The sequence below is a fragment of the Carya illinoinensis genome, chromosome 9 (genome assembly GCF_018687715.1).
Source record: "Carya illinoinensis cultivar Pawnee chromosome 9, C.illinoinensisPawnee_v1, whole genome shotgun sequence".
NCBI classification, from domain to species: Eukaryota; Viridiplantae; Streptophyta; class Magnoliopsida; order Fagales; family Juglandaceae; genus Carya; species Carya illinoinensis.
The window spans coordinates 40566384-40582302 of record NC_056760.1 but is presented as its reverse complement, the minus strand read 5'-3'; the positions used below and the strand labels follow the sequence as shown (position 1 = coordinate 40582302).

General features: G+C 35.4%; 2 protein-coding genes and 1 long non-coding RNA gene across 3 annotated transcripts; 2 read left to right on the top strand and 1 right to left on the bottom strand.

Annotated features, from left to right (window-relative positions):
* Window positions 1–388: 388 nt before the first annotated feature.
* On the top strand, window positions 389–1145 carry LOC122275118 (copper transporter 6-like). The gene has a single exon (XM_043084070.1). It carries the CDS (start codon window positions 504–506, stop codon window positions 960–962), a length of 459 nt encoding a protein of 152 aa, XP_042940004.1. The 5' UTR covers window positions 389–503; the 3' UTR covers window positions 963–1145.
* Window positions 1146–2462: 1317 nt separating this feature from the next.
* On the bottom strand, window positions 2463–5228 carry LOC122275119. The gene is made up of 3 exons (XR_006228490.1): window positions 4621–5228; window positions 4266–4369; window positions 2463–4140 (listed from the first exon to the last, which is right to left on the bottom strand). It is a non-coding gene; the product is annotated as an uncharacterized LOC122275119 (long non-coding RNA).
* Window positions 5229–13540: 8312 nt separating this feature from the next.
* LOC122277104 (copper transporter 6-like) lies at window positions 13541–13891 on the top strand. Its single transcript, XM_043086984.1, has one exon. The coding sequence runs from the start codon at window positions 13541–13543 to the stop codon at window positions 13889–13891; it is 351 nt and encodes a 116-aa protein (XP_042942918.1).
* Window positions 13892–15919: the final 2028 nt, after the last annotated feature.

The following is a 15919-nucleotide window of genomic DNA, read 5'->3' as shown; positions in this document are numbered from 1 at the left end:
AGAAATTGAGATAACAACTTACAAGACAATTAAACGTGTAATTGCATAACAAATCCATTTCCGTGCATGACTGGAAAAAAATGGCCTCCTTTGAAAAGTCTTTATTTCTATTTTCTACGCCAAATTTATTGTCTTTTCGGACTTTTCTCTAAGGGAATTCTTTGTTCATTCATTAAGATATGCCGCTGCCCCATGAAAAGCCCAAGTAGAAGCTACAAGTATGGCTGAACCCTTCCTATACGTTCCCTCAAAGTCAACTCAAGTCAAGTCATCACAAACCTTCGCTATTTTTTACTTTCCCAATTTCCACGATATCCAACGGCCATTTATATCCGACTCAGACCTCGTCAATGTCGCCATCACTTGTGCTGTCATTGGCTCCATCTCCTTTATACGTACACGCGCACAATATTGCAAGTTGCAACTCAAAACAAGAAGAAAAAACTTAACATTCCCTAGAGTGGCAGACCCAATCCTCCAAAAGCGCTCTCTCTCTTTGAGAAATGTATGATGAACGTGATCACGGCGGCCGGATGGACATGCATCCTTCCGATGGTAGCATGAGCAAGCATAGGATGATGCACATGAGCTTCTACTGGGGCAAAGATGCCATAGTCCTCTTCTCTGGGTGGCCTAATCAAGACCTTGGCATGTACGTGTTGGCTCTTCTCTGCGTCTTTTCCCTGGCCGTCGCCATCGAGGTATTGTCCACCTTGCCGGCTGTCAAGCCCGGCCACAAACCGATTGCGGGTAGGATGATTCAGGCCACCGTCTATGCTTTTCGCATGGCCTTGGCTTACCTAGTCATGCTCTCTGTCATGTCCTTCAACCTTGGAATCTTCGTAGCCGCGGTGGGTGGCCATGCCGTTGGGTTCTTTCTCGCCAAGACTCCTGCCCTTGCCAAGGCCGAACCTGCTCATGAGACCATGTCCTCCACCACATTAATCACTCCTAAAGTTTGATGTTAATGTCTTCCAAAAGGAAATGGTGTCTTTTCAGTGGGACATGTCTATAATATTGTAACCGTCTTTACTCTTTCTTTAATCTACTGCTTTGGATGATTGTTCAAGTGAAAAGAGTCTAGGTCTGTATTGCCCGAATGTGTAGTGGAGGTTTCTATTCAATATGACGCCACTTTAAAGCTATTGTGTGTTATTGTCAATCATAATATGGTGCATCTCTGCAGCCCAAGACCTGAAAATAGATGTCTACCGATAGGCCGAAAGCAGGAAAACAAACCCAATTGACAGGCGTCAGCTGCAGCTTCTCGTGATTCTTCTGAATTATTCGCATCCAAATCCTTCTTAGCAATGTTGTCAGGCTTTTCACCTACATTATTTTGATCTTCTCTATCTCCAGCATCAGCAATTTCCCCTTGTTTCTTGTAAATGAGTCCTTTAAATTGTTTCCGAGCCTTCCTCTCAACTTCCTGAAATCAAAGGATTGATACATGATATGATACAAAATATTTTCGACTCCATCTCCAGATAAAAAGTGAGAGTTTGGGGGTTTTCCAACCCACCTACTCCTTCTGCTGTGGTTTCAGAAGACCAGCTGTTGCATCCACTTTAGATGCCATGTGACATGTCGAGTTTCATTATCTAATCGACAAGCAAGTTTTATATAGGGTCGAGAATTTAATGATCAACTACTACCATAATAATAATAATAGTAAAAAAAAAAAAAAAAAACTGCTACCTTAATAAATATAAGTTATTCCTCATATTTAGAAAGAAAACTAAATATTAGCAATAACCATTTTGAAATCAGCCCTCGCTTCCTCAAGATCTCCAGCTGCCATGTAGGCCATTCCGCCGCTGTAAAGAGCCTTCACATGTGCAGGGCTTGCATATAAAACCTACATAAATCCAGCATGAATAGATATATAAAACAAAAACAAAAGAAAACCACCTTGGCCTGTGAAATAAATTACTAAAACCAGTTGAAGATAGAGGTGTAAAAAAAAACCGGTAAACCAGACTGCACCGGTGGGATCGATTTGATCTCGAGTTTAGTTTAGTCTGATATCGGTTTCATTTTTCTTAAAACCGATCAAAATCGATCAAGTTCTGCTTTTTCTATTTCTAAAATCGGACTGAACCGGTTATATAAAAAAATTTTAAATTTTTTCTATTGTATATAATTTTTATATATAATATATAATTATATATAAAATAGTGTTGTATTATATGATAAATTACTAATCAATATAATATTAAATTTTAAAATCTTATATCATTTTATTTATTGTATTAATACTTATACTAATACTATATCGCTATATATTATAATATACTATAATATATCACTATATTATATATTATAATATATCATTATAGTCTATAATACAATTATAATATATATTATAATACACTACAATATATTATTACTAAAGTATTATATACTATAATATACTATATTACATAATATCTAATATAGTACATTAAAACAGAAAAATCGGAACGAACTGGAGTACTGGTTTAGGAGGGTAACTGGTGCGTAATCGGTTTTGAAAAATGTAAAACCGGTACATACCGGTTTAGTCCTAAATTTTGTCCAAAATCTGGCCGGTTACACCCCTAGTTGAAGATATACAACACAAGGATGGTCTGGCACCCAAGAGCATGAAGGATTTTAGTCCCTCTCTCTTCTTCTTCTTTTTTATTTTTTATTTTTTTATTCTATATGAAAGGGACATGACTTTAATTTTATTGGTTATCCTTACTTGTGGCAGAGAAATACCATATACAGCTAATGAAACTTAGGGGGTTACAAGGAGAAAATAAAAGCCCAAAAGCAAGTTCCTATAAAATATAAAGACTTTATATAAAGTCAATAAGACTAAAAAATGCCTAGAAAATTTGTGTCTAATAGTAGGAAGACTTGCACAATCCAGAGAGAACAAAACAATCATATGTTTAGGGAGTTGAAAGAGAGATGAAAAACTTATCATCTTTTATCACCTTTATATTTTCCAGAGACAAAATTGGAACTTTATAAATTTCTTGGACGAAAATAAAACTTGAACCAAAATTTTAGGAACCAATAGTATATACTTCAGATGTTGATGATGGACCATTCTCAACAATGAGGGAGTTCTAATGTACAAGTAACCACAAGTCTAATGGTCAACAACAGCACTTCTGCAGAGATCTTGGAAAATATGCTATGTTGATCACAAGTCTAGCATCAAACTGAGGCTTAAAGAACTACATTCATAGATTACCTGTGGCATCTCAAAACCAATATATCGAATTTACCTCCCATTCAACATGAGCACCGTCAGGAACATTAGCTGGCCTGATCATGTCAGGGAAAGTTCTTAGTTCTGCACATACTTCGAAGAGGAAGAAAGAAGAAGATAGACATGATAGATTAATGATAATGACAATTAGAATAATAGCCATATTACTCTATATATGTTGTTCTGGCAAAACTGGATACAACCAGAGGGGGAAAGCTAGATTTTTAAAGTAACCTAGGGAAGTTTTCATATGCATAATCAGGTGGACATGTGAGAAGAGCAGACTCGCCCAGCATCATCAAACGAACAAACATCCCCCCATGCACCTAGCATACAAAATGGGGTTCTCAGTCTGTTAAATTGTATTATAGAAGCAAGGTTTTAGCTTAACTTCAGTGAAATTTGCGCGATTCACATGGTACAGGGTTGATTTACAGGATAATAGGTAACACGTATACAGTAAATATTACACTATAAATAAACCATCGATGAACTTAATTTGCCCACTCTAGAAGGTCCTTATCCAGGAAGTAGAATGAATACTTTCAGACGCAACAAGTAAAAATAAAAGTAAATGGGATTTTTAGAAACAGATGCCAAATATTATAATTGGTTTGCATTAAGTTCATTCTATTCCATTCTTTACCATATCTTTCGCTATTCTTTTTTAACATACAGTTTCAGAAACTAGGATAATGATATACCATTGCAACTTCACCCTTCAACATCGTCAGAATACCTTCTAGTAATCCCACTATCATCTTGCTTTTTTCCAAAACATGTCTTATTTGGGTACCGTTGCCTGTCATGAAAAGCACATGTTTATTCAAGCTGATATGGTAGAAGACAACCAAATTGCAATCCTCCCTATTGTGTTGAAGACCGTGGGAAAATTTCTACAACAACAGCACATTCAGTTTAGGATAAATGAGAAATAATGAATGATAAATGGGAAACAACAACTTAATGAATGACTTGTCATCAATTTGCAGCTTCAAATGGAATTTAAAATGCTGTAAACCTTAATGTATCGAACGAAGAAGTCATGTGCTATATTATAAACCATCACTGACAATGTGATTTCTGTCGTATGAGCAAAAAGCTACCAATGCAATGATATATTGCCTGCAAATTATAAAACACAAATCACATTTCAAATTCGGCCTCCCAACTTCTCAAATAGGCCGCTTTCCATTAACATAAGTTATAATAAAGCCACTCCAACAGCATAACACACCATGTCAATTACAAAAAGCCGACTCACTAGGCCGGAAATCAAATACCTATACGAGCTTATTTATACTGTCAGTTACAACATTCAAAACAACACGGAGTACAATCAAGCAGAACCAGAGCAAAGCAAACAAAAGACCAACCTATCACCTCTGAAGGCCTCGAATCACCCCTCATCAGAGCTTTCATCAACCTTCCCGGCACAATTAAATCTACCTCCTATAAGAAAGATCATATCTTTCGTTTTCCTAGCTTTTCCGGGTAACCCAACTGAAGTAAGAGTTGTCAGCGAAAATGTTGCATTTCGAAAAAGAATCGAAAAGAAAACTATCTGAAATTCGGACCTGGAGGACGAGTCAGGACCAAGTTTCTCCGAAGCTCAATATCAAGTAGCGTCGGCTTTTTTATGGCCCATCATTGTTGATTAAGTTGATTTTAATGATGATTATGATACGCGCTTGTGCCGTATTGATGACCCTGCGCGAATTCGCTCCCTTGTTGGAGCCACGTGGGGCCTGTTTGTACTTACATCTGGATAGCACGCCGACCTTCACGAATTTAGTAACGCCACTTGCCGTCGACACTAGGGTTCATTCACTCCGGTCCGGTAGGTCCAAAAGGTGTATTAAGGACCGGATCGGACCTATTCGGTTTAGGATTTTTCTATCTTGGATCGGACCGAAATGGGTAAGGACCGATTCAGTCCGGTCCTATTCAGGACGGGCCGATCCGTTGGTCCAATTTGGGGCTCTCGGTCCGGTCGGTCTACTCCAGTCTGAACTGGGTCTTTGGCCCAACACCTGTATTTTATGTCCAATTTTTTCAGCCCACTATATAATTTTTTCGAATTTTTAGTCCAAAAATACTAAAAAAAAAAAGATCTGGATGAAAAAATAAAAATAATCAAAATTATCAATCTAATTATTTTAGTGCATCACTCTAGAAAACACTAAATATTCCAATTATCAACATTGTTACACAGTTACATTAGCAGAAAATGGACATGCCCAAAAGGAAAAAAAAAAAAAAACACTAACATTCCATGTTAGTGCAGTTGCAGCACTGGAGAATAGCTGAAGTCCCAGTTTCCCTAATTCCATCCATTCCAAACAAGTGATCCTATGATAAAAAGTCTGAATAGAAAAAGATAAAAAAAAAATACAAGTAACAATTACATAATAAATTAATAATACACAGCTGTCACTTTCTTAGGCTCTTACCCTCTCATATTTACTGATTTACATCAATATAAAACACAAATATATATATATATATATATATGAACACATTTAGACTAGCAACCAAATGAAGTTCCTTCCTTACTACAGCCTATTGCTACAAAATAACAAAAGTTACAAAATACATAATAAACCATAGCCACAAAGTTGCTGCCTCCAGGCTTCCCATGTTGCTGCTAATTCCCTGCTATTATCACAAAGCTGCTACTTCAATCATCTTGCTACTGATGCCCATGCACTGCAGTTTGCACATGCTCATGCACTGATTTTGCATTGAAAAAGGCACAAAATGAGTGAATCAGATTCAAAATCAGTAAAGAACAAATTCAATAAACCAAGCAAAAAATAAAGTAATTATGAGAAGTTTCTTTATATACACATAACACATTTAGCCATAAGGCTCTGCACTGTAATGTTAAGATATTCCACATGCACTTGATAATGTTGATTATATTAATATAGTCCAAGATAACTTTAAAAAATCAAAATACCAATAAGTTTTTAGTGTAGTTAATGTGGAAAGCTGCAATGGGTGTGTAAAAAACTAGACTATTATAACAGAAACAGAAACATTAGCACCATTAATTCACTACAATCTTCTCACCTATTATAATAGAAAAAAAAAAACATAAACTATTATAACAGAAATATAAACTATTATAATAGAAACAGAAACATTAGCACCATTAATTCACTACAATCTTCACACCTATTATAAGTTATAACAGAAAAAAATAGAAACAGAGAAATAAAAAAAATAGAAACAGAAACTATTATAATAGAAACAGAAGCTATTATAACAAAAATAGAAACATTAGCACCATTAATTCACTACAATCTTCTCACCTATTAAATCTGAGTAAAAAAAAAAAAAACAGAAACAGAAACAATCTTCTCATCTGTTTAGTCTTTAATTAGCATTGAAACTTGGGCCGGTAGGCATTGAATTTGATGCCTCCACAGAATCACCAAACTCCCCTAAAGTTAAGTGAAAACAAAACAAGTTAAATAGCTTTACACAACATATATTATAAAACAAAATAATATACAAAATAAATGCATTACATACCCATATCCAATTGATTCTCAAATTTTTCTACTTCATCCATTAAAGTCCTAAAGCTTATTGGAGTAGAAGAAGAACGAAGTCAATTTTGTGCACATATGAGATCTTCAACACTCATCGGATTTAAACTACTTCTGAAAGGGTCAAGCACACGACCAGCAGTGCTAAAAGTAAATTCAGAGGCCACAGTAGATACTGGTATTGCAAGTACATCGCGTGCAACTTTTGTAAGTACACGATATCTAACTGAATTCACCTTCCACCAATTTAGAATGTCAAAATTATCATCTTGATCCTCATATCTTTCAGCTAGATATCTATCAAGTTCTGACTTACTTTCCAAACTGTCTTCTGACTGTAACTGTTGTTTAAATTGTGCCATCAATTGTGCCTTTCTACTCTCATTCTTGTCAACTGAAGGACCTACATCTTCATGTGGGGAACTTGTGTGCTGAGGAGAACTACCTTCTTCATTTTCCATGTATGCCTCATAAATGCGAGTAAATGCATTTCTCACCCTCCAACTGAAATCAATTTTTTTTGTAGGATCATGGGCATACATTTGTCCCAAACTAAAATCAAGATATCGCATCTTGAACCTAGGATCAAGAAGAACCCCAACATACAACAGCATATTCTGATTTTTCAAATTGTCCCAATACTTTTCAAACTTTTTCAACATATTTGTGGCCATTAATCCCACCACAGGGCTTCGTTCTTCACACTCCATGTTTATAGCATCTTTTATACCAACCAACTCTAAGAAAAAAATATTGCAAGTTACGTATTCACCCCCCGAGAAACGTAACATTGCATCGTGAAATAACTGAAGAAACCTCACAAATACAGAAACCTTCTCCCAATCAGATGCATTGGGAGTCCTTAACTTCCTAGACTTTCTTTTATTCACGGCATCTTTATCATCAACATCGTTGCCGTCATCACCTTGAATACTACCAAGGAAACACGGATCTTCTTCCTCCAATCTCAAAAGCCTTTCTAAATTTTGCAGTCCTCTCCAACATAAGATAGGTGGAGTTCCACCTAGTTGGTACATCTAAGCAAACTTGGGATTTGGATTGAATATCTTCAAAACCCACACATCTCTTAAATGTTGCCCATCTTTGAGGGGAGGATTTAACATATTTCACAACACCCCTCACCTTCACAATAGACTCATCATATTCTTTCAACCATTCCCGAACAATTAAATTCAAAATATGGGCTGAACATCGCACATGTAAGAATTCATGTTCCAAAATCGTGTTTCTCCTATACTTGTTTTTTTTTTCAAAAATGAAACAGCCTCATTATTAGAACTTGCATTATCAAGAGTGATTGCAAGTATCTTTGGTTGCCCCCAATCATGCAAACACATCTCTATACCCCTACCAAGTGTATCACCCTTGTGATTTTCAACCAAAGAAAATGATAAAATCCTCTTATGTAATTTTCAGTCATCATCAATAAAATGTGCTGTCAAACACATAGTTTAGGTTTTAAACAGATGTCCATGTATCCGTGGTCAAGGAAATTCGCTGCTCTCTAAAAGCATTTTTCAACTTTTGTTTCTCCCTAAAAAACAAACTAAAGCAATTATTGGCAACCGTCATACGGGATGGAATCCCTACCCACTTAGGGCAAACTACAAGCATGAACTTTCTGAAACTCTCTCCTTCAGCATGCCTAAAGGGCAACTCATCAAGAATAATCATCTCCGCTAAGTCTTGTCGACAAGCCTTAACAGAAAATGAAATGGGCACAAGTCCCCCACTACTACTTCCTCCCTCCACCTTCCAACCTATGGTGGTCTGGGAATTATCCGTCTTCTTAAACAGACATTTTTTACATTGGTGCTCAGTGTGGTATTTCATGGATTCGTACCATTGGTCTTCGTATCACATGCATACGAAGCACCACAATAATTGCAAGCAGCCCTAGGTTTAGTGGGATCACCTTTTGGTATTTTTGTAAAGTGATCCCAAATTATTGACCGCTGTTTGCCACATTGTGACCCACCAACCGAACTATTACTTACATTGGATGGCTGTGGAGGTGGAGGTGGAGGTGAAAATGGAGGAATGCCTTGTGTTGACTCTTGCACATCATTTGTAGACGACTCCATCTACAAAAATGAAAAGACATAAAATAAATTCACAGGAAAAACAAGAAACATAATTGTTGTCTCATAATGATAATAGCCATTAGCCAATAGGTAGAGATTAAAAAAAAATAGAAACAGAGAAACAGAAAAAAAGACAAAGAAACAGAAACAGAGAAACAGAAAAAAAAATATAGAAATAGAAATAGATAAACAGAAACAGATAACAGATAATAGAAACATGGAAACAGAGAAACAGAAATAGATAAACAGAAAAAAATACAGAAATAGAAACAGAGAAACAGAAATAGATAAACAGAGAAACAGATACAGAAACATAGCGCTCGTTATTGGTCAAAACAGATGACTTCGCGTGACCCTCGCTCAACATAGCGCTCGAGCGAACTCAGGCAAATTGCACCGCTATACCCTCGCTCAACATGAGCTCGAGCGAACTCAGGCAGATTTCACCGCTCGATACTCGCTCGACACTAAGTTCGAGCGAACTTAAACAGAGTGTGCCGCTTGATACTCGCTCGACACTGAGATCGAGCGAACTCAGGCAGATTGTGCCGCTCGATCCGCGCTCGATATTTCGCTCGAGCCAATGTTCCAAATCACTTACAACTTAGGGTTTGAAGCGCCTCTTTTGGCCACATCAATGATTCAATCCCTAATCTCTTATGCATTGAATAGATATCATTTAAATAAATTCAAATATGTTGAAGACATCTCAAGCAAATAGAAAAATTAAAAAAAAAATGATCACGGGCGAAGACTTCAAGGGCCTTGAATGAAACTATCTAAAGCTTAGTTGAGAGTTATACGAGTTATAAGAGAGAGAGAGAGTACCGAATGAAACAACGGTGCCGGTTGGGGAAACAGGGCAACACCGGCAAGGGGGGGCCCGGGCGACGGCTAGGGTTTGTAAATTGGGACTCGAGAGGGGAGGGGTGGAGTGAAATCTGAAAAGGGAAAGTGAAGTGAGTGACCGCGGGAGGGGGGGTTCTTAAACCACTGATAAAACGGCACCATTTGGTTCTTTAATGGACCCAAATGGCGCCGTTTTAGGGGCTTTAGAGTGAAAAACAAATAGCAAAATGGCACCGTGTGGCCCTTTGGGGGGGGCTTAAATCTGAGTAATAAACGGCGTCGTTTGGTTCTTTAATGGACCCAAACAGCGCCGTTTTAGGGGGTTTACAGTGAAAAAAAAAATTATAAACGGATTATTAAGTATTATAATATAGTATTATATTATATAATAATATAATATAATATAATAACACTATTATATATAATATTATATATATTATACATATATATAATATTAATTATATTATGCTATAATATATTAACTCTTATAATATATTAATATATACTAATACTAATTACTAAGTATTAATAATTATACTATTATAGTGTTATTATATATTATACATTGATACAAATACATTATATAATTATAATATATATTATAAAATTATATATATTATAATTTATACCCTAACTCTTAATAGATTTAGTATAAGTTATAACTATATTAATTATTAGTATAAGTATAAGTTGTATAACTATAGTCTATAGTCTATATTAAACTATAGACTATATTTATTTTATTTTTATACCATATTAGAGTCTAGATTATTAGTATTAGTAATTTAGTACAGATATTAGTATTAGACTAGTATAAAATTATATATATTGTAATTTATACCATAACTCTTAAGACTTAATAGTATTAGTAATTAATACATTAAAGAATATAACAATACTTTAATACTAAATATATATAGATTTATTACTTATAGTTATAGACTTATAGTGATTACTTATTATAATTAGTAATTTAGTATAACTATATAATAGTATTAGTAATATAATTAATTGGTATTATACTATTAGTAATATAGTATAGTTATATAATAACTATATAATATAGTAAAGTTAAGTGATTAGTTTATTTAGTTATTATAATTAGTATAGTTATACTCTTTTAACTATATTAATTACTTAATGGCGAGTTAGTGTCTTAGTGATATAATTAGGTTAGATGATAATTATATTTATAGTATAGTTATAGGTTAGACTATTAGTAATATAGTATAGTAATAAACTTATATATATTAGACTATTAGTAATATTATTTATAGACTACCCACTTAGTTTTTTGTATAAGTTATAACTATAGTCTATATTAGTATAAGTATAATTTTAAGTTATATAACTATACTCTATATTAGACTATTAGTATTTATTTTATTTTTATACCATATTAAAGTCTAGAGTCTAGACTATTACTCTATTAGTATTAGTAATTTAGTATAAATATTAGTATTACTATAAAATTCTAAATAATAGTATAAATTAATAATTACTTAATGGCAAGTTAGTGATACAATTAGGTTAGATGATAATTATATAATTACTTATTTACATATATTATATAATCAATATATATATATATAAATCATTCGGTCCGGTCCACGGTCCAGGGGTTTTTCGACTTCGGTCCACTCCAATTTGGACCGAGACCGACCGGGACTATTCCCGGTCCGGTCCAAATTGACCGGTCCGGTCAGTTTTTCCGGTCCGGACCGGCCGACTATCACCCCTAGTCGACACTATCGAATTTGTGCACTTATGGCTGTCATTTATATTGTTTCTCTAGTATCATTCTTTTAGGCAATATGTTCGACATTGATAGGCTTACCTCATATTTACTATCTTTATTATTTTTAGTGTATTGAAAATTATTTTTTAAGATATTTTTTTAACATTCTTAATTATTAAGAAAAAATTTAAAAAATATACAATTTTATTAATAATCACTTTCTTAATTATTAAGTTAAAAAAATAATAATAAAAGAGAAGTAAGCCTACCGTTATTCATGTTTTAATATCAATTATAGGATTTAATCCGGGGGATAGATATATAAAGGAAAATGATATTATATATCTTCTAAGTTTATCTCTTAATATAATTTTTTTATTTAATGCTTAAGAAAGTGACTATCAATGTATGTTTTTTTAAATATTTAAAGATGTTTAAAAAAATTTAAAAGAAAAAGCAAAAGAAAAAAAAAATGAAATTTGCATTAGGAGCACATCAAGTGGACAATTTTTTGTTTTTTTGAATCAAATATTGCTTCATTCCATGGTAAGAAGCAGGTACAGATACAATGAAAGTCATGTCCTTCCAAATGCTAACAAGCCTTAAAATTATATAGCAGAACATCCCTCCGCATCCACTACTAAACAATTTAGAATAAAGTCAGGTAGAGTGTATCACTATTGAAGTGTGTCACCCAGAAAATGTGCATTTCGGGCCAAGGTAGAGATCATTTTCTCAACGAACAACATGAAGCACATCAAAAAATTGAGAATGAGATAATAAGAGCTGAATCTTCCGAATCATAGGACTATAGCTAAACCCTTGTTCTTGGGTTGATCGAATGGCTTCAACAACAACAAGAGAATCCCCCTCAAATATCAAGTGAGAGATCCCCATATGGCGAATAATTTGTAAAGCCTTCAAGGCTGAAAGCACTTAAATATCCTCCACCAAATAAATGCATTCTTCCTTCCTTGACATGGCCATAATCATGTTGCCATTTTCATCTCGCAATATTGCACCCACCCTAGATTGATGCAGTTGACTAAAGACAATCCCATCGAAGTTCAATTTTCGCTATCCACATGGCAGAGGCTTCCAACACAATGTAGTTAATCAGTGATTGACTTGCTAACATTGCTAAACCAACATATAACTTTTGACAGAGGAAAAACATATTGCCACAACGTAAAAAACAGAAGTTTCACTATTATTACAATTTTTTTCAAATTTTAAAACAAAATTTATATTAAAAAATTATTTAAACTTTATAATATTTTTATTCAATTTTATTCTCTTTACTTTTTGAAAAATCAACAAAACATCTTAATTTAAATAATTTTACTACTATTAACATATATATACTAAAATATTCTAAATACCCAAAACAAAATCTTAATTAAAAAAAAACTTATAATGTAACTTATCACGTAAAATTAAGTCAATTTATCAATTTAAGAAATTGAGATAACAACTTACAAGTCAATTAAACGTGTAATTGCATAACAACTCCATTTCCATGCAGAACTGGAAAAAAATGGCCTCCTTTGAAAAGTCTTTATTTCTATTTTCTACGCCAAATTTATTGTCTTTTAGGACTTTCCTCTAAGGGAATTGATTTTTCATTCATCAAGATATGCCCCATCAAAAGCCCAGGTAGAAGCTACAAGTATGGCTGAACCCTTCCTATACGGTCCCTCAAAGTCAACTCAAGTCAAGTCATCACAAAACCTTCGCTATTTTTTCCTTCCTAATTTCCACGCAATCCAACGGCCATTTATATCCGACTCAGACCTCGTCAATGTCGTCATCACCTGTGCTGTCATTGGCTCCATCTCCTTTATACGTACACGCGCACAATATTGCAACTCAAAACATGAGAAAACTTAACATTGCCAAGAGAGGCAGACCCAATCCTCCGAAAGCGCTCTCTCTCTTTGAGAAATGTCTGATAAACATGATCACGACGGCCGCATGGACATGCCTCCTTCGGATGGTAGCATGAGCAAGCATAGGATGATGCACATGAGCTTCTACTGGGGCAAAGATGCCACAATCCTCTGGGTGGCCTAATCAAGACCTTGGCATGTACGTGTTGGCTCTTCTCTGTGTCTTTTCCCTGGCCGTCGCCATCGAGGTATTGTCCATCTTGCCGGCTATCAAGCCCGGCCACATACCGATTGCGGGTAGGATGATTCAGGCCACCGTCTATGCTTTTCGCATGGCCTTGGCTTACCTAGTCATGCTCTCTGTCATGTCCTTCAACCTTGGAATCTTCGTAGCCGCGGTGGGTGGCCATGCCGTTGGGTTCTTTCTCGCCAAGACTCCTGCCCTTCCCAAGGCCGAACCTGCTCATGAGACCATGTCCTCCACCACATTAATCACTCCTAATGTTTGATGTTAATGTCTTCCAAAAGGAAATGGTATCTTTTCAGTGGGACATGTCTATAATATTGTAACCGTCTTTACTCTTTCTTTAATCTACTGCTTTGGATGATTGTTCAAGTGAAAAGAGTCTAGGTCTGTATTGCCCGAATGTGTAATGTAGTGGAGGTTTCTATTCAATATGACGCTGTTTTAAAGCTATTGTGTATTATTGTCAATCATAATATGTGTAAAGCGAAAGGAATTGAAATAAAACTTCTCTCTACGTTTTATTACAGAAATAATGTCTATTTATAGACTTTACAAAGAATCGAGGGAATATTTGTTTGTTACAAATCACAGTAGAGAATAACTACCACTATGTACTCTGCTGTTCCTATTCTAGAATATACTAATTTTGTACAGTGTGTGTATTGGTGCTCTGCGTAGTGCTCTGCCGTGTAGCAAATTTGTCACTATCAGTACATAGTTTAATATGCCCCCTCTAGTCCAAGGGAGTGTCAACTACATTATGGCTCATTTGAAGTGACTGAATTTTTCTGCAACCAGTGATTTTGTGAATACATCAACAATTTGGTCTTTGGAGCTACAAAAAGAAATTTTGAGAGAATTGGCAGCAACACGATCCCTGACAAAATGATAATTTATATCCATGTGTTTGGTCTTGGAATGATAAACAGGTTTGGCACATAGATATATTGCACCAAGATTGTCACACCAAAGTGTTGGTGCTTGATGTAAAAACAGACCAAGTTCTTGAAGAAGGGTTTGCAACCATATGAGCTCAGCAGCCGAGGATGCCAATGACTTGTAGTCAACTTCGGTCGAGGACCTTGTTACTATTTTCTATTTCATTGAACTCCAAGATATGAGATGCTTGCAAGATAGATAAAAAAGCCTCCAGTTGATCGTCTATCATCCGGACACCCACCCCAATCTGAATCAGAATATGCTTGAAGGACAAAATTTGATTTAGATGCAAAAAACAAGTCATGGTTAATGGTACCCTTCATATATCTTAGTACTCTCTTCAATGCACTCCAATGAGTAGATTTTGGTGAGTGCACGAATTGACAAAGTTTATTCACTGCAAATGAAATATTCGGTCTGGTTAAAGAAAGATACTGAAGACCTCCAACCAAACTGCAATATAGGGTGGAGTCATCAAAATCAGGGGAGTCATATTTGGATAGCTTTAGGGATGAGGCCGTTGGAGAGGACATGGGTTTGGCTTGGAGCATGTTGCTGTGGGTGAGAAGATTTTTGATATATTTCCTTTGAGAAATCATCATACCATTAGGAGTGTGATCTATTTCAAGACCAAGGAAAAAGGACAAATTGCAAAGGTTCTAAACAGGAAAAATAGCACTCATGTCATGAATCAATGTGTCAATAACGGCAGATGTAGTAGTAGTTATCACGATGTCATCAACATAGATAAGCAGAAAAATTCGAGTATCATCATGACTAAGTATGAAAAGTGAAGGATCAACTTTGGAAGCAAGACAACCATACTCAAGGAGCCATGAGCTAAGTTGATCAATACATGCTCTCGGTGCTTGTTTAAGGCCGTAGATTGCTTTATTAAGCTTGCACACATAGGAAGGATAAGTTGGATCAATAAAGCCCTGGGGCTACTGCATAAAGACCTCATCAGTAAGAGTACCATGTAAAAAAGCATTTGCAATATCTAGTTGGCGCAATGGCCAAACCCAAGAGACAGCAATAGAGAGGATGAGATGAATTGTGGAAGGTTTAACACGGGATTGAATGTCTCGTGTTAATCTAGTCCAGCCTGCTGATGAAAACCTTTGGCAACTAATCTTGCCTTTCTCCTTTCAAAGGAGCCATCTGTGTTTGTCTTGGTGCGAAAAACGCATCAGCAACCAAGGTTATTGGAGGAAGGGGGAAGTGGCACGAGAGTCTAGGTTTGGTTTTGAGTGTGACCAGCAAATTCTTGGGCCATGGCAGCACGCCAATCTGGGAATTTTACAGCTACTGAATAGCTTGAAGGCTCATCAGGGACATGTATAGTGGTGGT